This window comes from Ahaetulla prasina, chromosome 1 (genome assembly GCF_028640845.1).
Source record: "Ahaetulla prasina isolate Xishuangbanna chromosome 1, ASM2864084v1, whole genome shotgun sequence".
Lineage (NCBI taxonomy): Eukaryota > Metazoa > Chordata > Lepidosauria > Squamata > Colubridae > Ahaetulla > Ahaetulla prasina.
In genome coordinates, this window is record NC_080539.1 from 14047474 (window position 1) to 14073956 (window position 26483).

Sequence of the window (26483 nt, forward strand, 5' to 3'; positions counted from 1 at the left end):
TTTTATAATACGGTGATCAAAACTGGATGCAATATTCCAAGTCTGATCTTACTAAGGCTTTATAAAGTGATATAATTCATGCGACCTTGATTCTATCCCTCTGTTAATGCAACCTAGGATTGAATTGGGGTTTTTTTTTGGCTGCTGGCTCATATTTAAGTGATTGTCCACTAAGACAATCTCCACTAAGATCGCTCTCACAGTTACTGCTATTGAGCCAGGTTTCATCTAATCTGTACCAGAACATTTGTTTTTTTCTTGCCTAAGTATAAAACCTTAGGGTTTTTTTCCTACATTGAATTTAATTTTGTTAGGTAGGGGCCTGTGTTCAAGTCTGTTGAGATCCATCTGGATCTTGAGCCTATTTTCCAGGTAGACATAGTTCCATTAAGGACTACACATTGAGTGCAATTTGTCAACCAGTTACAGACCCATCTGGTGGCGATGCCTTTCCCATATTTTTCTAGCTTATCAAAAAGTAAGTTGTTATCTTTACTGAAATCCAAGTATACCATGTCCAGTGGATTTTGCTGTTCCACTAATTTAGTCACTTTGTTAAAGAATGAAATAAGATTTGTTTGGCATGATCTGTTTTTGCCCAACCCATGTCGGCTTCTGGTTGTAACTTTGCTTGCCTTTAGATGTCAGTGGATTTGTTGCTTACTTATCTTTTCTAGGATCTTCCCAGGTATTGATGTCAGGTTGATTGACCTGTAGTTTCCTGGATCTGTCTTTCCCCCCCTTTTTTGAAGATGTGAACCAAAAGGGCTCTATTCCAGTTCTCTAGTAATTCCAAGTTTATCAATAAACATATATAAATGAAAGTTCTTTTCAGGTCCTCCACAGTTTTTAAGAGTGGAAAGGATCCTGAGAAAAAAAAGTTTTTAAAAAAACTGTTCTAAGATAAGTTCTTCCTTACTGAGATCTTCCTCCTTGCCAAACCTTTCTTCTCAGCTCCAGCTTAGCTCCGCCCCTCCTCGTCAACTGCCAATGCGCAAGCGAAACTGGTCAAGGAATCCCAGCTCCACTTTTCTCATCGTGGTGGCAATGTCCTCAGCTAACCCCGCCTCTTATTCCTGTGATTGGCTAGGCTCAGGGTCACATAGAGGCGCTCCCTTATTAAGTATTTAATTCTTGGTCCCTTTAAAACGAAACCCGTGGCAAGGCTCGACCTTTGGTGCCCGAGACATTAAAATAAAATAAAATATTTCCGAGCCCCTATTGGTCTCGGTCCCATAGTCTCTATATTCTGATTGGTTCTAATCCTTCAAATCGAGGCGGGACCAACCAATCAATCTTCGGCAGCCCGCCCATTTTCTCCTTTTGCATTCCGCGGACTAAAAAATCTAGGTGAGGGTTGCGTGAGGTGAGAGAGTCTCGCGGGGTCTCGTTGGCAAAAAGAACGTGGAGGGTGGGACCGAGAGCGGAGAAAGACGCCTTTCATTGGCTGCAAGGCAGGAGGCTCTTTTCCCCACCCCTCGCCTTTGATCCTGCCCGTGCACTGAGAGCCGTCGAAGCCGAGTCCCCGCGGTGTGGGTTGAACCGCTTCTTTGGGATTGGACGAGACGGCTCCGGCGCAGCCTTCCGAGCGATGCTTCCTATTGGTTGGAAGGGCAGAGGTGGGGAGGATGCGCGCGCGCCCCCGAAGCGCGAATGCAGCGCGCGCGCCGTCCGAGTGATGGGAAAAGGCGAAGAGCGGGGGGGGAGTTAAGCGAAGGGCGGCGGGGCGCGCGCATGCGCGTCCCCGCCGCTCTTTCGCTCTACGCTCCGCTCTGGGGCTCCTGTGAGGAGAAGGAGGTGGCGGCGACGAGGAGTCGCGGCGGCCGGTCCGGCGGCCCGAGGGGACGACGGAGGAAGACGAGGAGGCGGCCACGGCGGCCAGTGGAGGAGGCGTGGGGGGGGCGCCGTCTGCGACTACGTGGGGCGGCGCTGTGGGCCCTGAGTGACCCCCCGCCCGCCCGCCCGCCTCTCTCCTCATCCCTCCCGCGCCCCCCTCAGGAGGGACCCAGCTGAGGCGCTTCCCCCGCGCCCGCATCCCCCCGCCCTTTCCTCCTCCATCTCCATCCTCATCCCGCCTGTGGCTTCTCCGCCGTGGGGGTGTCTGTAGACGCCACCGGTGACGAAGGCAACGCGCTGCTACTTCAACCGCCCGCCTCTCCCGCCCCCCCCCCCCAACCGCCCGCTCCCCTCCCTGCCACCCCCCCTGCGCTCGCCTCGCCTTCTCTCCCCCCCCCCCGCTTCTCTCTCTCTCCAAGCACTGGGTCAGGCTGTCAGGCAAGAGCGCCCACCTAGCCAAAGGGAGACGGGTCTAGGAAAAGGCTCGAGGGGAGGGACTGGGGCTGAGGAGTCTCAGGAGCGTCCCTGGGTGCTTCCTCTTTCTGCTGCTGGCTTTTCTTGTCACCCCTTTCTCGGTCTCGTCCATCATCCCATTCCTTCCTTTCTGTCACCTGTCTGTGGGGTTTGTTTCTTTTTCCCCCCACCCCACCCCCCAAGCGCTGTCAGTTTCTTTTCTTCTCTGTTTGCTTCGCTTTCCATTCATTCTCTTTCCCGGTTTTCATGCTACTCTTCCAATCCTTTAACATACAAGAGTTTCGAATACTTCGAATCCTCCTCTAGATTTTTCAAGAACAATTTCAACTCCCCTTGCCTTTTTTTTTCTTCTTCTTCTTTTCGGTCTTGTTCACCTTTAATTCAAGACCGTTTTGTTTTCCTCCACTTCTGTTTCCCATTTTGATTATTTATTGCCTGGTTTTTACACATACTCTCACAGCAGGCTCTCCCTAGGCTTTAAAAAAAGTTTTGTCTTTTCAACCCTTATGTATGTATGCTGTTCATCTTTGTTTAGTACACTGTCTGTATCTATGCTTTTGCTTCCCAAACTTTTCTCTTAAAGCAAAAAATTATTTCCTCTTATATTTTTGCACCCCTTAATGATTTCTCCTTTTTAAAGTGTTCGGTTTCCTGCTTTTTTACTTTGGCATTTTCCATCTTTTAACAATTTTTCCTTTATTTATTTCTTCTCAGTTTTAGAAAGTGTTTGTCTTGTAGAATTTGGACTCCTTTCTTGCCACTTCATTCTATTACTTTAAAATATTTTAAATCCATTCATTTCAAATCCATTTCCCTTGTTTTTCTACAGTTTCTTCCTTTTCCCTTTATGTTCTTTATTCTTTACAATAATTTTTTTTAAAAATCACACTTTTACCTGATTGCTTCACATTCCTTTTTGCAGTCTTGTTTTCTTGCTTGTTCTTTTACTGGTCTATTTTCTGCCACTAGCTTTTCCTTTAATCTTCTCTTTCAACTTTGTGCAACCTTATGTTCTTTATTGATAATTTAAATTGCCTTATTTAGCTTCCAAATTTTAAATCTTCAGTTTATTTCCTTTGTTCTGTTTTCCCCCTCCATTTTCAATTATCAATCCCATTCTTCCATTCTTTCCTAATTTTCTTCCCCTTATTAATTTTGGAAACTTTCATTTCCGCTAACTTGATGTCTCTTGACCTGTTCAACTCTGTGGAAGTTGTTCATGTATTTCCAAATTTAATATAAAAGGTAGATGGATGTATATCCAGAGCAGAAAGGAGGAAAGCTGTAGAAGGCATTCAGCATCCTACATGTTTTGACAAGATAAATGAAAAGGATGTGGGAATGGAAGGGGTGGGTTTGTCAGTACTCCTAACATTTTTTAGGGGGGTGAACTTGCATCCTTTTTCTGGAGGGGAGGGGGATTGAGTTGAAATTTCAAGACTGGCCCAGTTGAAGTGGAGAAGGTATGGCATTTTAGTACCAACTGCACCAGCCATCTTGGGGGAAGGGGGTTTATTGCATGCTCATACGCACATATACAAGCCTCCATTTTCTCAGATTGATGAAGACATAAAGGCCTGTTGCGCTCCATGTTTTTGAAGGTGGGCAACTTGTTTAGGAAAGTGTAGAAACTTCATTTTTGTGGCCAAATGACAGCTTGACCCAGTTGTTATCCAATCAGAGGGCATCATCTTGAATGTCTCTTTGTAGTGCTACAGTCAGCGCAAAAATGATGGCGGCTTACAATGGCGGTACATCTGCAGCAGCAGCAGGTCACCACCATCACCACCACCATCACCTTCCTCACCTTCCCCCTCCTCATCTCCATCACCATCACCATTCTCAACACCACTTGCACCCGGGTTCTGCAGCCGCAGTACATCCTGTACAGCAACATAGTTCTTCAGCGGCGGCGGCAGCAGCAGCTGCCGCCGCCATGTTAAATCCGGGGCAGCAGCAGCCATATTTTCCATCCCCGGCACCAGGTCAAGCACCTGGACCGGCAGCAGCAGCCCCAGCTCAGGTACAAGCTGCAGCAGCTGCTGCAGTTAAAGCGCACCATCATCAGCATACTCATCATTCACAACAACAACTGGATATTGAACCAGACAGGCCTATTGGATATGGAGCCTTTGGTGTTGTCTGGTGAGTAAAGGGAGCGAAGCTCTTGTACTCTAGTGATTTCTAAGCCACAGTGTAATATATTGTAATTCAGGCTGGAGGGCTTGAGGATTTTTCAACAAATTCCCTTGCAGACCTGTTGTATTAAAAGGCTAGCTAAGGGATGTGATATAGAAGACTTCAGTTCGAATTTATCTTTAATATTTTTAAAACAATATAATGAATGCAAATTCATTACACCAAAATGACTAATTTTGGGATGTTTTGATGGATAATTTTTACTTTGGGGGAAAGGGGGTTGGACCCCCAACATTGGCACCTATAAGGATTTAACTGTTTTTGATTGACCTGTATTTTTGCAAGGAGGTCCCTAAACATTTTTCCAGTTTGAAGGTTGCAATCATTCCAAAGTGGAAGCTGATGGTTTTTATCCTTCCAGGAGCATGTTACCCATGTCTCTGTGCTTGGAAGTTGACTTTCCCAAACTCTTTCAGTACTATAACTTTAGCTTAATAGTTTCATCTTTTGAGTTTAAGGTTATATAGAAGTCCCATTGAATTTGGTGGCATGTAGCTTATTGAAGCAAAATACATTTATGGGGGGAGGGGGATGATAACAAGTGTATAATGATGTCATTATACAAATAATATGATTTAACATACTGTGCCTATCACATATCAAGATAGTTCATAACTTAATCACTTGCCTAATTATGTATCATGCAAGAGTTGTCATTTTGAAGTCATCATGGGTTGTTATGGATATCTATGAGGGTGTTTGGAAATATATAAGGTTACTGTCTACCTTGCAACATTACTTCAAGATGAATGCTGCATGGTTACATTTTTTTCAAAACATTTTATTTTAGAAAAGTCTACGTTGCTTTATAAAATCAGGTTATATATTATTACTGCAGCTTTTACCATAGAAAAATTAGCATTCCATCCATCTATTTTTAATTATAAATAAAAAACAGCTGCATTTATTTCTTGATTTTTTTTATTTAATAACTGGCTGAGGCATTGGAAACAATTTATTTTGGACTTTGGTCTTGGCAGGTGATTGGAGCCTGCATTTCATGCAATAGCACATAATGTATAATCTTAATTTGTGATCTCAGTACTTTATGCCTCACCCAATGGATTTTTCCATCTTGTTTTAGTTGGATATGATCCTGTCACCATGACACAACCTGCATGAACTCTGTGAAAGAAATTTATTTGTTTGTTTATTTATTTATTTATATCACTTTTGTATGAATTTCAGGATTTAATAGTTCCCTGCTTGGTCTACCTCTCATAGTGGATATATGTTTTAAAGAAAAAAAGTTACTTATGTCACTTCCCTCACATTTTGCTTTTATACCAAGTATTAACTAAAAAGCCATTTAGATTTTTGTAAAATATGTTTGCTTTTTCTTTTATAGGAATACATATTTATAACTTGTTTTCCTATATTGAGCCATGAAGCCATATGTGCATGAATAAATGTTCATTTTTATTTAAACAGAGTCAGAAATTAGACAGCTGAAGAGCTTTTCAGTGGCCCACTAAAGTGATCCCAAAAAAGCTTTCCTTTTTTATTTTGTATTCTGATACCACCAGAATAACAATTCTTGATTCAGCAAAATTTGCCTTTTGTCCTTTAAGGAATGCTTTGCTTGCTTTAGCTGTCATGCTATGACAATGCTGAACTAAAACCATTGCATATATTAATGCTGTGATTCACTGGATTAATATGTATTGTAATTGAGTGCTTTGGAACAGAGTGGTTTTGACAGCTAAAGCACAGTTGGTTTTAGATTAGATTGGTGACTGAAAACATGCAAATATATTGCTTAAACAGGTTTCAGCATTTAAAAAACTTAAATATATGCCTTGCTTTACAATTTGTGAATTTTCCCACACCACCAATGAAAATTTTGTTAAATGTATTTGCTATGCTGCTTATAGCCTACTGAAATTAAGAGAGAATTTTAAAATTAAAATAGATTGTCACTTTCTTCCAGGATTTATACTTACTTGATTTATTTTATGCTGCCCTCAGATCTATACATGTTTACTAAATGTTGTGAAAGTGAACTTTGATAAATTTTATATATTTTAGTTTTCTAGATCTTCTCTGTGTTAGTTTTTCTCTGTTGAAAAAATTGCTCACATTATTTTTAATCCTGATGTTTTGGCTTGGCTTGCTAGATAGCAGTTTAAAATGATTGATATGTTATATATTCACAATGAGAATACTTTAGCAAAATGAATTTATTAGGATACAAATTCAACAGCTTTTAAAAACTTAAATACAGTAATATATATGTATGTATGTATGTATGTATATATGTATGTGTGTGTATATATATATATACACACACATACATACATATATATGTATGTATATATTATATATATATAATATGTATTTATATATATATATAAAGCTGTTCATTTACAATTTGATTGTAAGAATTACTACTCAGAAAATACAACATTTTTAATTATAAAAGTTTTGAGAGGTTACTAGAGAGATATCTCAGCAAATTCTATTGTACAAAGACAACATAAAGAGTCTTGTGGCTTTTTAAAGGCTAACACATTTATTGTCACATGTGCTTTCATGCATCATGTCCACTTCATCAGATACATCTATTTTAATGCTCTTTCTACCACTTTGTTTGCTTGATCTTTGGTCATCAAAATAGATAAATATAGAAAATTTTCTTTTGCTCCGTATAATCCAGATTTATTATATTTATTTTGCCAACAGTCACATAGAAACAAAGACTGCTCTTTTTAGTTTGAGGAATACTGTGTCTCCTCTTTAAAAAACAAACTCAGAGCTTAAATGTTGAAAGAATTAGCTCTACATTTAGAGAAATGACATATTTGCAAGTAGGTTCAGGAGTGTTCTTTGTGACATTTACCATTCAGTCATGTGAGTCCTCAATTGCAGTCTGAGACGGTAAAACTCTGGTGAACATTTTACCACCTCCGTGAGAATTGGACTTTGTGCTCAGGATTGGTTTTAGATCTCTAACAAAGATGTATGGTGCATCTTTGAAGTAAGTAAGGAACTGAAAGCTTGTAAAATGAGTGTGAGGCTTTTGTTTTTTAAAGTGCCACAGGTTTCTTACAATTCAACCATGGCTAGTATAATACTCTTCATTTTCACTTTATTAAGCAACTTATAAAAGTTACTTTTTCAGTATTGGAATATTTGTACTGTGGCATAAATATAGGCTAAATTTACTTTAGAAATTAGTATCTTTCTGTGGAGTTGAATATAATTTTACTGAGATAATGTATAGGAAACTATCCTGAACTCTGTTGTGATTTTATCTGTTTTTAGTTAAATTGAATTTCAAATTAAATTAGATTGTTAGGACAGTCACAGTTTTAAATTTTATTATTTATTGAATAGACATATATTGCTTTTCATTCAGCAGTTCAAGGCAGCATACTCAACACCAACAATCTTGCTGTTGTAGACCATAATATTATCTTCCATGAATTTAGGGTTATCAGTGATTACTAGTCATGATGGTTATATATTGCTTCTAATATTGGAAATCATGGGGCTATATATAAGAGTTGCTTGTTAAGATCTATTGGAAAGTATTCATAATGATGACTTTCCATTATCCTTTGATGGAGCATGAGGGAAAGAAACCTGAATTATTGAGTGCTTGTTCTGAAATATTACACTGCCATGTAATGTTTATATTTGTATGACATTATTGAATAGTTTGAGATAATTAAAGAATTATACACTGCTGTGGTGTGAGTGCTTGCTTTTGTTTAAATGCTTATGTTGTTGTTGTTGTTGTTGTTGTTGTTGTTGTTATTGTTATTGTTATTATTATTATTATTATTATTATTATTATTATTATTATTATTATTATTATTATTATTATTATTATTAACTTCTGCAGGCAAGTTGTTCCACTGATTAATTGTTCTAAATTTCTCCTTAGTTCTAAGTTCTATATTAAATGTGTATATTAAGGAGGCTAAAAATTTTAAAATACTAATGCTTAGTTTGTTTCAATGAATTTTGAAAAAGGTTAAGGTAAAAATTTCAAAATTGATTGCTGCCATTTTTTTACATTCTAAAAAGCAATGAGAAAGATTCCCATTTTGAAGACTCCCTGGGTAGAATTAGTGTTGGCACTACCATTGTAGTCTTCTGTGCTATAGTTGAGTGGCTGATGTTAATATTGGATCTTTTGTTGCACACTGTTTTTCCAGTTCACTGATGTAGTGCATCAGTCTTAAGCTGTTACAGCACGTTTTGGCAGTTCTTCACATATAGTTGACTCTTGATGGTCAGAGTACTCTCTTGGTTTTGCTATTACAGGCAATATTGCTTCTCTTCTGGCTGAACCTGATTGTTGGGGAAATAATGATAAACTGATTACTGTAGTTGTTATACAGTATGAAAAATGTCCAATTGTTTACAGTAGAATAAATCAGTTTCACTTTGTGTGTTTCAGAATAAGGTAAAACAAAAAGGCAGGTGCAGTTTTAGTTTGCTATTTTTCAATAGAATAGAAACAGAATTGAATTGAATTGAATTCTTTATTGGCCAAATATGATAGGACACACAAGGAATTTGTTTTTGGTGCATATACTCTCAGTGTTCATAAAAAGACAAGATATATTCGTCAAGAATCATAAGGTACAACACTTAATGATAGTCATAGGGTACAAATAAGCAATCAGGAAACAATATCAATATAAATCGTAAGGATACAAGCAACAAAGTTACAGTCATGCAGTCATAAGTGGAAGGAGATGTGTGATAAGAATGATGAGGAGACTAATAGTACTATTAATGCAGCCTTAGTGAATAGTTTGACAGTGTTGAGGGAATTATTTGTTTAGCAGAGAGATGGCATTTGGGGAAAAAACTATTCCTGTGTCTAGTTGTCTTGATGTGCAGTGCTCTAAAGCATCGTTTTGAGGGTTGGAGTTAAAACAATTTTTTTTTTTGTAAAATAAAATTTATTTTATAAAAGTCATGTCAAAAAAAACACCGGTGGTGTGGTGGCTCACCAGTTACAATGCTGGGCTTGTCAGCTGGAAAGCCAGCAGCCCAAGTTTGAGACCTGAGTGCCATGCAATGGGGTGAACTCCTGTCCTCATCCCAGCTTCTGTCCACCTAGCAGTTTGAAAGCATGCAAATGCAAGTAGATAAATAGGTACCACTTTGGTGGGAAGATAACAGCACTTCATGATGTCACATGACAATGAAAACGTCCTCAGACAGTCTGGCTCAATGACCTTGAAATGGAGGTGAGCACCACCTCCTGTAGTCAGCAATGACTAGCAGAGTAAAATCCGCAGGGAATCCATATTAAAAAATGAAAACTTTCTTGGTATAAGAATAGGAATATTAATAGTAATTTAACTAAAGTCTACACCAGGGGCCGGATAGCTCAGCCTGGTAAGGCCTGTTATTAAGAATACAGAAGCCTGCAATTACTGCAGGTTCAAGCCCGGCCCAAGGTTGACTCAGCCTTCCATCCTTTATAAGGTAGGTAAAATGAGGACCCAGATTGTTGGGGGGGCAATAAGTTGACTTTGTAAAAATATACAAATAGAATGAGACTATTGCCTTATACACTGTAAGCCGCCCTGAGTCTTCGGAGAAGGGCGGGGTATAAATGTAAACAAAACAAAAACAAAACAAACCAATTTACTTGAGGTTTCATTGATTGGGAATCCTACCATAGACTCTCTTTCTTCAAATGAAGCAGGCTGATATTCATAATTCTAAAATTCCCAAAAAAAACTTTTGAAAACTATGTTTAATAATGTCTATTAAGAAGAAACTTCAGAAATTTGGAATAGATGAAATACCTGTAGCATTTGTGAAATCCTTCCAAGAAACAATTGAAGTGGAATTGTTTTTAGTATGCTATTATCCTGGTTGCTGAAGAGCCAGTTTTCTTTGGATTCTGCTGTGATTAGTAAACTTTTTTTCCTTGGGAATGGCGAAACTGTTGAAGTATTGTGCAACGGCGACACTACTGCTCCATAGTGCTTAGCACTAAGAAACCTTGAAATATATATCCTGATAATACTAGAGAATTGCCTTTTGATGGAGAAAGCAACATTTTAAAAGGATTGACTATTGCAGTTTGTAGACAGGTCACAACAAGCAGAAGTTTGAGCAGATTTCTTACCCCTAAGATGCACTTTGATAATAGCACATTAAAGGCCAATCCATCGGTAGGACTTGCTTTGATTTACTTTTAGAAACCTTAGAAACTAAACTTTTCAATCATCTAGCCCAATAAGGATAGTCCTTGGACAATTAGGCCTGGAATTATAGTTGCTAGGCAATGTGATCATAGAGGAGGACATCCTGTGACTGTGCCACCTAGCAATGACAATTCCTGGCACTTCCAGTTACCATTATGAAGCAAAGCATCACAGCTCATTAAGCAAAGACCTCACATGATCACCATTTATGATTGCTTGCCAGATTCCCCCTTGACTTTGTGGGAAGCCGGCAAGGAAAGTTGCAAATGGTATTTTTATATTTGGTCCTTGATGAATGGACCTATGCTATTCAGACCTGAAGTACACAGTATGGGTTTTTTCTTGACTCAAAGAACAGGTGGCAGCAGTGGCCAGGGTGGCCTTTCCATAGCATCTTGTTCCCCAGTTGTGCTGATTCCTGGAATATGAGGCCCTGCTCATGATCAAGACTTAATGACTTAGTCACTTTCCAATTGGATTCTGCAACATGCAGTATGTGTGGCTGCCCCTGAAGACCATTCTGGAAGCATCAATTGGTCCAGAATGCAGCAGCACGGGTAATTATGTCACACCTGTGCAACATCACTACTCCACAAGCTGCACTAATTTTTAGTAGGCTTGGAGTGCAACTCAAGATGCTGATTGTCACCTTTAAAACCCTACAGAAAATAGAACTTGGTTACTTGGAACTACCTTAGCCCAAGAACATCTATCTGCCCCACTAGTTCTCACAAGGAAGGAATGTTCCTGGTCTCCTTTTTTTTAAGATCTTGGCACTTATAGGACCTAAGAAGTATGCCTTTTGAATGGCTGCCCATGTTCTCTGGAACAATCTCTACCCCACCCTGGATATATAACTGTCTACAACTCTGCAGATGTCTTCGTTTTTTTCTCCAATTGTTTGGGGCTAGTTGAGTGGCATTCCCTTATGATTGATCTTTTTTTTTTAATTATGGTGCTGATCACCATTTTATATTCTACAATGTATATACATGTTTATATAATGTATTTCTTTTAACATGTGGTTCTTTTTGAAGTTAAGCTTTTGTTGTATGCTGTCTAACCACATTGTTTTTAGTTGAGCAGCCATAAATTTAATGGAAAAAAATAAATAAATTTATTTGTTTTCTAAATCTGTTATTTAGGAAAATAACAGATAAAATAGAAGAACTATTTAATATTAGACATTTAATATCTTTAATATACTTCCAATACAATTTATTTTAAAAATGATTTAGAAGGTTTTATCCTACTTTTCTATTAAAAATACTGAAACGGTATAAAGCAAACATTTGCATAACCTATCTTTCTAAACCATAGTTTAAAACTGAACATAATGTTTAACACTTCTGGATTTTTTACTGCTAAAATTTAATCCTTAGTAAAACATTCATATGTTAGAGTTGACCCTCTTTACATGTTATTATACCAGCAGAGCAAGCACAAATGAGTATTTAATATGCATATATTACTGTTTCAAAGGCACATACTTTATGCACAAAAATTTGTGTTTAAGTCCTACAAAAAGAGTCTATTTCAGTGAAGTGAATGGCAGTATCTACAGTCCTTATCCTTTCCTTTTCATATTCTATAAATTTAAAAATAAAATTCTAATTTTAAACATGTCATTCTTTAAACTTTTTGAGAAACATAACACTTTAAGACTGGATTTCAGTTTTGAAACTTATGTGCTATAGTAAGATAAAGCATGCCTGTGGTTTTAATATTCTCTGTGCTAGAAAATCAGCTATGTGTGAGAAATAATATATAGTCGCAGTTGAAACTGACCCCAGAGCAGGATGTTCATTGCTATCAATTAGGCCAGCTTGCCTTCCCACCCATCCACCCCATTGGTACTGGTAAAATGATGGGTTCTTTAGAATGGTCTTCTAGCATAGGTAGTGTACATATTGTAATTGAATCAATGCATTTTTCAAGGATTGAGCATCCTACTGCTACTGAATTGAAAAACAACAACTTGTTTGACTAGGTTTAGTTTGTGTCTCTTCTCTGTTTAAGATGTCAGAAATACAATGCATTAGCTCAAATTTATTACCTCTTGTTTTTGCACTGAAAAGGACAGTTGATGCTTCCTTGCTATTTTATATTGGCTGCAATAAATTGCAACTAATTGTAGATAGTCCCTACTACATGAATCATTTAAAATGCAATAATTCTAAAAAGTGTTAAAAGAAACAAAAAAAAGTGCTGGAAAAGTTACATAATGCTTGTTTGGCTTATCTGAAAAGAGTTAGACACTCACTTTCTAAATTAAGTGAAGATAAAAGTTTTGAAATCTGTCTTACCAGAGACAGTCAACTAAGACCCTTCACATGTTGATGAAATGCAATTTTCAGCATCCCTCACTATTTAACATGGCTGAAGTTCTATTTATCAATATTTAGAGTTATATATGTTGTCTGTTTCTGATTAATATTTTCAATAGATACTTGATTCCATAGCAGATTCCATTACTCACTAGCCTAGTTAAGATTGTCATGGAGGATGTGATTGTGATACCACATTTCAGTTATTTAGGCATAAAAATGCTATGGGAATGCTGTATGAAAGCATCTTTTTGGGAAAGTTTCTTTTTTTTAACACCAGAACTGCTTGGTTTAAAAAGCCCACTGCTTGTTCATTTCCCTCTTGATTCATTTTTGAATTTTCTACAATTTAGGGTTTAAAAGAAATATAGATTATTTGCCCTGGTTTTCAGTAGCAAAGTGTCAATTTGGTGTAGTGATTAAAAAACATCAAGACTAGAAATCACCAAATGGTGAGATCTAGTTTTTTCTTGGTCACAAAGCCAGTTGAGTGATTTTCTCACTCTTAGAAAGAAGGCAACGGTTAACCATTCCTGAATACTGCTGCCAAAACAAGTGCAGGGCACAGTCACCAGGAGCCAAAACTGTCTTGAAGGCAGGATTCTGAGAGCCAGTTTGATGTACAGTAGTGGTTAAGGACTAGCTTTGACACTGTGAGACCATGAATTTTAGTCCAGTCTTAGGCACAAACCTAGCTGGGTGAACTTGGCCAGGAACAAACAGGAATAGGAAAGAGGAGCTGAATGATTGTTTTGTATGAATCAAAGTCCTAGGCTGCATTAACAGAGGGATAGAATCAAGATCAGCTGAAGTGTTAGTATCACTTTATAATGCCTTGGTAAGGCCATGCTTGGAATACTGCATCCAGTTTTGGTTGCCACAATATAAACAAGACGTTGAGACTCTAGAAAGAGTACAGAGAAGAGCAACAAAGATGATTAGGGGACTGGAGGCTAAAACATATAAAGAACAGTTGCTGGAGCCGGGCATGTCTAATTTAATGAAAAGAAGGACTGGGGAGACATGATAGCAGTGTTCCAATATCTCAGGGGCTACTACAAAGAAGAGAGTGTTAACCTATTCTTTAAAGCACCTGAGGGCTTTAAAAGCAATAAATGGAAGCAATGAATGGAAACTAATCAAGGAGAGAAGCAACCTAGAACTAAGGAGAAATTTCCTCACAGAACAATTAATCAGTGGAATGACTTGCCTCCAGAAGTTGTGAATGCTCCAACACTGGAGGTTTTTAAGAAGAGATTGGACAACAATTTGTCTGAAATGGTAGTGTTTCCTGCCTGAGCAGGGGATTGGACTAGAAGACCTCTAAAGTTCCTTCCACTTTTTTTTATTCTGTTAATCAGTTGAGCAAAGAAAATAATACTAGTGATTATGGTTTTGTAGAAATGTGATTATTACACTTGTAATTATATTTTAACATGGAAAACAAAGCAGAGACTCTTTGAAGAAAATATATTATCTGATAGTTATATATCAAAACTTTTAGATCTCTTCAGAGAATGAGAGTTATATTTTCACAGATCATGGCTGCATGTAAACCTGTGTTTCATTACTCAATGTACACTTTCAACCATATAAAGTATTATTTCAAGCTTCTAAAGTACTATTTCAAAATGAAATATCTAATCCAAATGTCTGTATGTAGAACCTTCTTATGTTTGTATGATGATGTAGCAAGTCCTTTTGTTGTCTGGAGCATTTAATGCCAAAGCAGTATGATTTCCTGAATGACTGTGTCAGCTTGATCTGTTGGTTGCTTGGAGGAAAATTGTGGGAATGCCTGGGGCAAGCAAGCCAGTTTCTTAGTGAGCATGTGACAAACCAGTGAACACGGTGAATCTAACTTTTAAAAAATTATTCATTATTTTTATCACATTGCTTTGAGGCTATTCTGGTGTTCCAAAATAAATGTCCTACTTATATGCCTTACGAGTTTTGACTTTCTTCAGGTTTCAATACAGAGAGAAATCAGAAGCTTATTTTCTGCAAAGGTGACCTAACTGAAATTGATTGTCCATATGTGAATTTTTGCTTAAATAATACAGAAATTCTTTGTGAATTTTCCCTTCTTGCTTCATGTAGGTAAATTATTTTCCTATATTGATAAAGTCATTGAAAAAGTCTTCATTTCATACCATTTTAGAAGGAATTCAATTGATAGCCTGAGGGAATTGCAACTTCTCAACCATTAAAATAATTCAATGAGGACCCAGTTCATAAATACGTGGCATTTCTAGGAACTTTCAATCTCCAATCGTTAATTCTTTTAAATATTTGAATTAATTTGAATATTTGAATTAATTGTAATCTGCCTTAAACATTTTGTTGTTTATTAATAAAGGACATTAAATAAATCTAAATAATGTGAAGGTATTTTTCTCTTTTTGCAAATACAAAGAATCTGAGTTGGCATTTTGTGCCAAATCATGGTTTACTTAACTATGATTTGTCATAAATTGCAGTTGACTGGGTTTACATGTTTAGTTAAATCAAAATCAAATTTCATTATGGTTTAGTGCAGTGTTTAATCACAGTCACATTTGTATAAACTGTATTGGTTCTATTCTATTCTATTCAAAGTTGATAAGTTGATTTGTTAATATCTATGCAAATGTATTTTTAGTTCCAATGTTTAAAAATTGAGGAAATTATATTTAATCCTTCTAATTCCCCCACCTCCACATTTCATTCTAGGGGTTATAGTCAAGTCTTCATGAATGAGTCAGTGTTTGGAAAATATTTGTACAGGTCAGCCTCATGACTAACCTGGTTGTTTTGTTCTTGCATAGCATTTGCAGGTCTTAATATTGTTTGTGTATATGTAATTGCATGTTGGCATTACACACAGAAGTGATCCAATATTTGTTTCAAACCTTCTCGGCAAATGTTGTAGCTGAACAGATTGTTACTGTATTGAGAACCAAAATTAGCTCTCCATAAGATATTTATATTTCAGATGTGGATTATTTTCTTTTAGGTTGATTCTTATATATTCTTTCTTCTCTACCATTTGCACTGAATATACATTAACATGAAATTGTTTAAGTTTGTGTCCTTGTTAATATGGAATTTAAAACAGCTGGTTTTAAAAAGAACCTTTTTAGGAATTAAATGCAGTGTACTCTTATTCTCCCAATAAAACTAAGAAAGTTAGTTAGGATATCTCATTGCTACAGCTACTATTTCTACCATGCACAGCAACTGCCATGACCTTGGTAGGAATTGATTGGAGATAGTTTATGTTAACAATGCTGCTTTATGATCTGTTGGCTTTACTTGTTTCAGCCCAAGTGCTGTGGGAGCCACTGCTGGACTCTAGACAATTTTCAGTGTTTTGTTTTGAGATTTAGAATTGTCCTGACCTTGTACAAATAAGATTAATCCAGATATTATTGCTGAAATATAATCTAGTGTAAGGAATCTAAGAGGGCCATAAGAAGAAGAAGCTGCTCCAACATGATGTTAATATAGTGGTTATTAGGGGATGTCTCTGCATTTTCTACTGAGCTTAAGAATTATTGAATAATATAAATGTCATAGGTACATAGCATCTTCTCTTATTTTCAAAGAGTAATGGGAAATTGTTTTCCCATCTTGGTTCAAAACAGGAAACGATATTTGTGCAAATTCACATTATTGATTCAGCAATGCACAGTACTAAATTTTCCATAGTAGATTATTCATCTATTAAACTCAAGTGGCTTAACTTGTTTCAGTCATGCTGCATGCTGTTCTGAATTCATGTTTTGGGCAAAGTGATTTAGACTGATAATACTACTTTATTTTGGATCTTTTTAAATAGAAAATGAGATTATAAAAACAAACAGAAATAGTGAAAATGAGCGTTGGTCTTACCTGAACGTCCATTCTCAGGATGTGGAACCAGCAGTCAGGAATGGGTTAACTCCGTCTGATATCTGATAGGACTGAGTCTGCAAGCTGTTAAGCTCCTCCTCTTCCTCTTGCTTCCCAGCTTTTTGACAAGGATGATGCGGCAGACTGATGTACTGAGCTGTAAAGACAAGGTTATTCTACTCCCCAGAGGCCGGGACCAGGAGGTACCAGCACGGGGCTGACTGCTGGTCCCACATCCCGAGAACGGGCGTTCAGGTAAGACCAACGCCCATTCTCCATCAAGGTGGGACCAGCAGTCAGGAATGAGACATGCCAAAGCAGTCTGTCCTAATGGGATCCAACTGGTCTGGCATCCCCAGCTCCGTGTGAACCCGTTGGAGTACCCGGCGGCCAAAGGCCACCACCACCGAGGCATAAACATCTAGTTTGTAGTGGCGGATAAAAGATGAAGGGGACGATCAGGTGGCGGCTCTATAGACCTTCTCTAAGGATCCTTGAATAGCCCACGCAGTCTAAGTGGCTGCACTCCTGGTCGACTGGGTTGTGATGCGGCCGGGAGCAGGCAAGGCCTCTGCCTCATAGGCCTTAGCAATACAAGCCCAAAGCCAGCACCCCAGAATGGAGGACGTAACCCTGTGTCCCAGGGTGGCCGGTTGGAAGGACACGAAAAGAGATTCCGTCCTCTGGAGGGAGGAGATCCTCTTTATACATATATACGGAGAGCCCTCCAGACATCTAATGCGTGCCACGTATGTTTCAGGTGGTGGACAGGTTCAGGACAGAAATTGGGCAAGATCAATTTGAGAGACCTGTGGAATGCAGTGTTAATTTTAGGAATGAATGTAGGGTCAAAATGTAAGACGAGCCTGTCGGAATGGAAGATACACAGGTTGTTTCTAATTGAAAGGATCGCCAACTTAGAAATCCGCCAGGCTGAAGTTATGGCCACAAAAAATGCCACCTTATATGATAATAATTGGAGGCTGGCCTCCCGCAGGGGTTCTAAAGGGCCCCAGGTAAGGGCATTTAGCACCTTCATGATGTCCCAAGTGGGGTAACGGTGGACCACAGGCGGTCGGAAGTTAGTGGCCCCTCTGAGGAACTGCCTAATCAGAGGGAGCTGTGAGAAGAGCCCATGGATCCACATGACAAAATGGAAGAAAGGGCTGCTACCTGATTCCGAAGCATGTTTGGCACCAATCCTTTTTCAAGGCCGTCTTGTAGGAAGTCCAAGACATGTGCCATGGAAGCCTCTGTGGGGACCAGGTCCTTCCTGGAGCACCAGCTGCTGAAAACCAGCCAAGTCGCATTTTAGATGCGGTTGGTAGAAGCCCATCGCAAGGCCTGGATAGTGTCAATGACCCTGGAGGACAGCTTGCTCCTCCTCAGCAGGCACTGTTTAAGTGCCAGGCGGTCAGTTGGAACCACAGAGGGTCTGGGTGGACCAACACCCCCTGGCTGAGGGAGATCTTGTCCTGGGTGGCAAACAGGTCGACTGTTGGGTTGCCAAAGCAGACTGTCAGTTCCTGGTCTGGGTGTAGGTGCCACTCTGCATGGTCGACTGAAGCTCTGCTGTGCCAGTCCGCCTGCATGTTTGCCACCCCCGAGATGTGTGCAGCCCATATGGATGCAGATGTGTCTCCGCCCAGAGGCCAAATGTTTAGCCTCCTGCATGAGGAGCCGGAAGTGGGTCCCTCTGAGGCAGTTAATGTGGGCCTTGCTGGCCACATTGTCTGTGAAAATCAAATGTCCCAATCCTCAACTGCATCCTGAAAGACTCTGAGGGCCAGATGGATCGGCCGGAGCTCCAACCAATTGATGTTGTGCCTCAGGTCTTCCTGAGTCCACTGACCCTAGGGCATGTGCAATTCGAGGTGGGATCTCCAACTGTAAAGGCTGGCTTCCATTGTCAGGATTAGAGGATGCAATTCCCTGAATGCTCAACCCCGGTGACGGTGTGGGAGAGCCACCACTTGAGGGATAGGAGGACTTCTGGGGAAACCTGAACCCTGGAAGCAGAAGTACTCTGGCATGTCCTCTGATACAGGAGAAGAAACCACTGCAGAACCCTGAAGTCAAGGCTTGCCCAGGGCACAATGCCGATACAGCAGACCATCTTTCCCAGTAGCTGGGAGAGCAGCAGCAGGGAAATGGTTTTCCCTGCTCTGACCTTCGTCACCAGATCCTTCACGCTGGAAAGACGTTCCTGGAAAAGATATATCTTGCTCTTGACCATATTGATGACCGCCCCTAAATGTTGAATGCGGGTTGTCGGAATCAGGTGGCTCTTGACCCTGTTGATGGAGAAGCTGTGGTCTCATAAAACCTGAAGAGTGATATTCAGGTCTGTCTGCACCAGAGATTCCGAACTGGACTGGACAAGGAGATCGTCTAAGTAGAATTGGATCCTTATCTGCAGTGTCCCGAGGTGGCCCACTAGAGCGGCCATCAGTTTGGTAAATACTCTGGGAGCAGAAGAGAGACCAAATGTCAGGGCTCGATACTGATAATGGTTCCCCGCGTGACAGAAGTGGAGAAATTTCCTGTGGGCCAGAAGGATGGGGACATGGAGGTACGCCTCTGTCAGGTCTACTGATGTGAGGAAGTCGCCCTTCCTGACGCACTCCAAGATGGTCTGGAGAGACTGCATCTTGAACTGTCGGTAAACTATGCGATGGTTCAAAGACTTGAGGTTGAGAATTGCTCTCCATCCCCCCAAGGAACAAGCGAGAATAAAATCCTTGCCCATGTTGCTCCAATGGAACTGGTTGTATGGCCTGAATGTCAATAAGATGTTTTATGGCTGATTCCATAAGGAGCCGTTTTGTCCGATCCCTTGAGAGAGGGCAACGGGTGAACAGACTCGGGGTGGTGGTGGTGGTGGTGGTGGAGAGGGACTCCAGGGAGAGACGGGACCTGACCATCTCCCTGACCCAAGCGTCCATGGTGGTGACCTCCCACCAGCTGGCAAAGAGTGCCAGCTGGCCCCCAATGGGAGGGCTGGACATGCAGTCAGTGGGAAAGTTGGAAAGAATGACCCCTCCTGCCCTGAAAGGGCCGCTTGGGAAGGTTCTTCTGTTTTGCCCTCCCTGTCTGTCCTGGGATCTGTCCTGCCTTGGGTTAAACAATCTCTGGGATCGTTGTCCTGTAATCTGCTGTCCGAACTCCGAAAGGGACGAAAATAAGGGCTAGGTCTGAAGTCTGCCCATTGGGACATGTTTGGTAGGACCTTGCATTTATCCCTGGATTCTATTAGGAGGAGATCCAGAGATTTGCCAAACAATTTGTCCCTGGCATATTGGGAGGAAGCGAGCCTCCATTTATTTCTGGCATCCGAGTTCCAATGGTGGAGTCAGAGGAGTCGGTGAGACGCTGTTGTCGCACTGATAAATTTGGCCGCAAATCTGCAGGCCTTTAAGGTGCTGAAAATTCTAAGGCTACTACAATTTTATTCAGATTCTGATGTGATCTTGTATCAGTGATGGGCAACTGCTCCTGCAACTGTTGCAGCCAGAGCAAGGATGCTCTGTTAAAAAATGAAGCTGCGTTAGGAGCTCTGATGGACCAAGCCGCGGATTGGTGTGCCTTGACTAGTGAATGCTCAAACCGCTTATCCTCTGGATGGAGTGCTTCCTCCAGAGGTCCTGTTAAGACCACAGGACTGGAGAGTGCAACCACTGGGGAGTCCACGGTGGGGACTTGCAAGGGCGGTAGCGATCTCCACACCCATATTGTAAAAACACTAGTCAAGGTTATTAGGCATGGGGCTGGAGGCCGGTGCGGCCCACTTGTGATGCACCACGTCAAGAAATAGTTTGGGGGTGGGCACCTCCTCCGTTTCAATAGCTGGCTCTGCAAACAGAGAGTCTGCAGGATCAAAAGCTCTTGTAGGGGAGCCAGGAGGTGGGTGGACCGGGTGCAAACCAGTAGTGATCCTTGCCTTATGGAGCAATGACTTAAACAGCTGTGGTCTGAAGAGGCCCACAAAGAAAGGGTGGTCCGGAATCAGATCCTCATCATCTGACATGACCGGACCCTGGGGTACATCCTCCCCAGTCAACGAGACATGACTGGAAGAGTCTGAAGGATAATCTGGATCCCGTGGAAGCATGGGATTCTCCAGCCCCTGGGAATTCTGATGATACCCCTGGGTCCTAGGATGATCAGAGACCAAGGATTCAGGCCTGTGCTGCCAGCTAGCAGCGATGCGTTGCCAGATTGCATTGGAAATTAAGGCTGCTAAGCCTTATGGAATATCCTGTTCCCACTGTTATTCAGGCCCGAGACCTGCAGCGGTGGGGGTAAATATAGCTTCAGCCAAAGCTCTCCTTTGCCCCCCAGGCTCCCCCCACTGGGGTCTTGCTGTGCTAGATTCTGAGACGGCACCAAATAGTGGTGGCAAATAGTAGTGGCAAACAGTCACTGCAGGTAGGCAGGGTCTGGGTCTGAGGGAAGGTGTCATCCGGACACCATGAGGTTGAAGGCAATCATTCAGGAATAATGGCCTGATCCACATGCCCTGAAGCTGGGCCCTGTGGAGAGGATTGATCCCCCATCTGGGTCCCTTCCTTTGATTTATTAGCCTGCCTAATGGCTTTCTCAAAGGCCTTTTCCATTGCCTTGTGCCTTTGTCTAGCTTCCCTCTCCGCTGCCTTGGTGACTAGCGTGGGAGGCTTATTGGTGTGGGCCTGATTGGCCTTGCCTCTTTTGGAGGGCCTCGATCCCGAGGGGCCTGGTTGAGGGCTGTCGTGAGCAAGCTTTTTAACGCTAGCTCTGGGTGATCAGTGGTAGCAGTAGAGCTGTCCTTGCACCCATGAGCGGCCAAATGGAGCGCTCTCACCGCTTTAGTCCTCTTCAGACATCGTTCAGTAAGAAACCAGCCACCGTGCTGCTCTAGGCTGGTAGCGCCTCATGGATTTGCTCGTGAGCACTACTGCCAACCATTTGCCAACACAACTCTTCCAGTGGTAAAGAGGGGTGGAAGCCTCCAATCCCCATTAATCTTGGGGCAGGTGATGCAGGCAATGCCCATGGGAGCCTCCCGGATGAGCTGCCAGCCAGCAGTCTCGTGATGCCGAGAAGCAGCCTTCAGCGGGCTCAGGTTGCATCGCCTTTCAGGCTGGAAGGACGGAGGTCTCAACCAGCGGAGCTGGGAACCCCCTGCCATCTTTTGCCGAGAAGTGGCCTTCACACTGGAAAGAGAGGGGCTCGACCAGCTGAATTGGGAGCCCTCCCCAAGCTGTTAAAGGAATTCTCCTAACGTCAAAACAGTCAAGAATGGGCAGCTCAGAGATAACACTTCTGTCCAATTCAGACTGAGTCTAAAAGTTGGGAAACAAGAGGAAGAGGAGGAGCTTAACAGCTTGCAGATTCAATCCTATCAGATATCAGATGCAGTTAACCCATTCCTGACTGCTGGTCCCATCTTATGGAGAAAGAGTTTGTTCTCAGGATAAAATAAGCAAGTTAAAAGGACACTTTTCTTTAAACATGACATAGTATATTGAGGAGCATATATAGTAAGCATCAGACCATGACACTCTTAAATAATTTTAAACTAATGGGGTGAAAGGATGTATCAACTAGATCTTGTACTCTGTTTCCATTGTGAATTTCATTTTCCATAAATAACCCATTGTTTTAAGCATAATAATTGTATATATTTTATCCATGGAAATATCTCATCCAAGGATCTGAATGCCACATTATTTGAAAATTAAAATGCAGTGCGCTACTTAAGAATGTTTTAGGCAGGCTTGGCATCATTGATATTTCTTCTGAGTTGGAACAATGTCTAGTTGTGTACATTACAGTGGAGAACAGCAATATTTTTAAATTTATTTATTAAATGTGTTCACCACGCATCTCACTGTGAGGTGATTCTGAGCAACTTGACAATAGTAAAAGCAACTAAAGCATACAAACACATATACCAGTAATCCTCAACTTACAACAGTTCATTTAGTGACTGTTCAAAGTTAAAACGGCACTGAAAAATGTGACTTATGGCCATTTTTCACTGTTACCACCTTTGAAGCATCCCCATGATTATGTGATCAAAATTCAGGTGCTTGGTAACTGGTTCATATTTATGACCATTGCTGTCTCCCAAGGTCATGTAATCACCTTTTGTGACCTGACAAGCAAAGTCATGAAAGAAGCCAGATTCACTTAAAAACCAGGTAACTAACTTATCAGCTGCACTAATTCACTTAACAAATGAGGCATGAAAGGTTGTAAAATGGGGCAAAACTCACTTAACAAGTGTCTCACTTAACGATAGAAATGTTGAGCTCAATTTTGGTCGTAAGTTGAGGACTACCTGTATCTATAATTATAAAAGTACATATTATGACTAAAAGATGGCGAGGTAGGGATCAGATTTTGTAGAGGGGGAAGAGGGAATCTTCTATTGGTCCATCATCCACCTCCATTGTGAAACTGCCCCATTGAGGCCCAAAGCCAACTGGCAGTGCCACATCTTCTGGCCCTAATAGGAGGTCAGGTGGGTGGGAGAAGACCTCATCTGGGGGTACCAAGATGTTCCAGAGCAGGGGTCTTCAACCTTGGCAACTTTAAGACTTGTGGACTTCAACTCCCAGAGTTCCTCAGCCAGCTTTGCTGGCTGAGGAACCCTGGGAGTTGAAGTCCACAAGTCTTAAAGTTGTCAAGGTTGGAGACCCCTGTTCCAGAGGGCAAGAGGCATGGCAGAGAAGGCTCTTCTCCTGGACCCTATTGGCCAGAATTCCCTGACCGACAGAATCCACAGCATGCATCCCCCGCTGGCACGGGTGGGATGGGCCAGTCCCATTGGGATGCTATGGTTCCTCAAGTATGTGTTTCTCCCCAAAGTATTTTAGAATATAAGCAATCTATTGTGCCTCATGGGGTGAATGAAAAAGACCTAGAGTTTTGTAAGCTCTACTACAAAAAAAATAGATTTTTATTAGCTTCTGCTGAACAATAATTTGTGACAGCTGTGCTTCTGATTTGATGTACAATGTTGCCCAGAAGTCCTTTGAGAAGTATAAGCACTATTGTATCAGTGGAAATGGATAGGTAAACAAATTTTAAGGATAAAAAAAGGCTATAGATTAGTTCTTGATGCTACTTGTAAGTGTTAATTTTTAAGTGTTTACAGAAATATTAGTAGTAATATAGATCAAACAGAGGAATGTTTTTCTTGGTCTGGCTGAGAAATAATGCTGAACACAGTTTTTGTCTGCTGGGCTACTGAATAATAATGGCAACATATATTGGGACTCACTTGCCATATAAAAGTACCTAAAATGTAAGGAGGAATACTGGTAGAATCACCCAACACATTAAGCAAGCCTTTCATTGCTTAATGTTGCCTTCTAGCACAACTTGTCTTTTGTGTATAATCTTTATCTCTTTGAAGTCTCTTGTAAAACTGTTGTTCACTGCTTTGGAGGGATCATAAGTCTTTTGTGTGTGCTGAAGTAGCAATTAGAATCAATTTTGCAAAGTCCCCTGAGTTGAGACATTTTTTCTAAAAAACAAAGTTGTTTATGTCAAGAAAGGTGAATGCACAGAGAATGGATATCCATGGCCGAAGAAATAGAAATATATAACTCCAGCTTTGACAAGCAGGAGAACATATTAAAAATTGTGACTTGGTATTGTATTTCAGTTGGTAGTGGCATTGGTTTTATTACCACTGAAAAGTAACACCACTGCTGTTAAAAGAGGAAAAATAGATAACAGACAGGAAGAAATTAGACTTCTTCATAGAGAAAATTTGCATGGTGGTGGGGACTATATTTGCCAATTGCAGTTCTTTAAACAAAAAAACAAAACAAAACAAAAACAGTTAATTGAACTTTTCATAACTGGCTGGTGTGAAACTTTGGAATGTTTCTGCTTGCTAGACTTTGAATTAAGGAAAAATGATTAATATAGCAGAGATTAATTCACGACATCAAACATTGGGGCCAAAGGATCATAAAAATAAATTGGAGGTTGCTTTAGAGAGTAAACTAGATGTGTTAACTAGGGGAAGTAAAACAAAGCAACCCTTTACTTAAAGAATTATTCAGGAACCAATGAGCAGTGGAGAGAGGAAGTCAAAGGAAATAAAGTGAAAAAATAAAAATAAATCTAGCCTCAGTAAAATGGGCCACAGTTATCATTTTTACGTTTTGAAAGATCACAGAAATAGACATTTTTCTGGAGTATGTTGAGCTATGTCATACACATAGGTGGCCAGGATATTCTGTTTTTCTTTGGCTGGCAGGATACTTCATAGCTTTGTAGAATGTAAAGAACATTAATCTAGAACAGGGGTCCCCAGACCCTTCAGCTTACTGACGCCTTCATGAAGTTTCAGATTGTTCATTAATCCTCAACCATTTATTATATGAAAATACTTTAATAAATATTACTTTAACCAGTATATTACAAATAAACTATAAAAATATAATTTCATAAAAATAGATATTTAAAATATGAAAAATATAAGATTTGGCATAATTTTTTTTACTAAAACTGTTGATATTATTAATGGCAATGATGCATCTGATAAACATCAACAAGGACATTGATATTTGGTTAGAGATTGGTGAGGTAGGAGAGGTGAATAGGAACACTACATGTACCTGTATCCTTCCTGAAACAGAGGAGTTATGAGAGACGAGGGAGGGTGGAAGGTCAGACTCACAATGTAAGGTATGCTGGTAAATGAGGCCAGTAACAATACACTGTTGATAGAAACAATTAAGGCGGCTCTCAATGACAGCTGACTATCCAACCCCTGACTAATGCTGCCATGGCTAGCCTACCTGACCTTCAGGAATAGAGTTTGGTATGGAGACCCCAAAAGATTAATTGACCTCAATTGACCTTTCATAATTTATCTACCACATATTGACTTCCAGCCATTTACTGCCCCCCTTTTGACCCCAACCATTTATTGACCCATTGTTCCATTGACCCTTGAAGATTGATATTGATCACTTTGGGGAACCCTGACCTAGAACATTATGTTAAAACTTACATTAATTAAGTATTTATAGTAGTAATCATGAATTATCTAGAATACTTCACAATGGCAGAATATTATGTTGCCAGTTTGGGGTGATTGTGGTTAAGTAGAAATTTGGGGTTTTGCTATCCACAAGTGAAAAAGCAGGATTCAGTAAGTTGACAGGAAGGAAGACGGAACCAATGATTTTTAGATCTGAATTATATAATGAGACATTCTGCTATTTATACCTTAGAGACTTGAATATGGCATATTGCTTTAGACTAAACTGTTGGGGGATTTGTTTATTTGTTATATTTTTACTGCCAGCTAGTAATAGTTTGATTTTTTTTCCATTTATGAATTAATGTCCAACAATTAATCACTAGTGAACTAATACATTGCCTAATAGTTTGCTGATTTTTCCAGATATTTTGATTTATAAATGCCACAGCACTGTTGGATTTAACATTTGAGGATTTGAACATAACCTGGCTGAAAGGACAGTGCTATTTTTTTATAATCTGAAAATCTAAATAAATATTTTACTTTTGGAAGACTGGCTTAACTCTGCTTTGAACATAGGAGTTGGTTTGATATTTTGCATAT

At 40.2% G+C, this 26483-nt stretch overlaps 1 protein-coding gene across 2 annotated transcripts in view; it reads left to right on the plus strand.

Annotated features, from left to right (window-relative positions):
* Nucleotides 1–1676: 1676 nt before the first annotated feature.
* NLK (nemo like kinase) overlaps nt 1677–26483 on the plus strand; it is a 130606-nt gene continuing 105799 nt past the window's right edge. Inside the window, exon 1 of one of the 2 annotated variants that reach the window (XM_058164251.1) lies at nt 1677–4455. In XM_058164251.1, coding sequence (XP_058020234.1) covers nt 4007–4455 — 449 coding nt within the window. In that variant the 5' untranslated portion in view covers nt 1677–4006. The remainder of the gene's footprint in view (nt 4456–26483) is intronic. The other variant, XM_058164250.1, reaches the window with a different exon arrangement.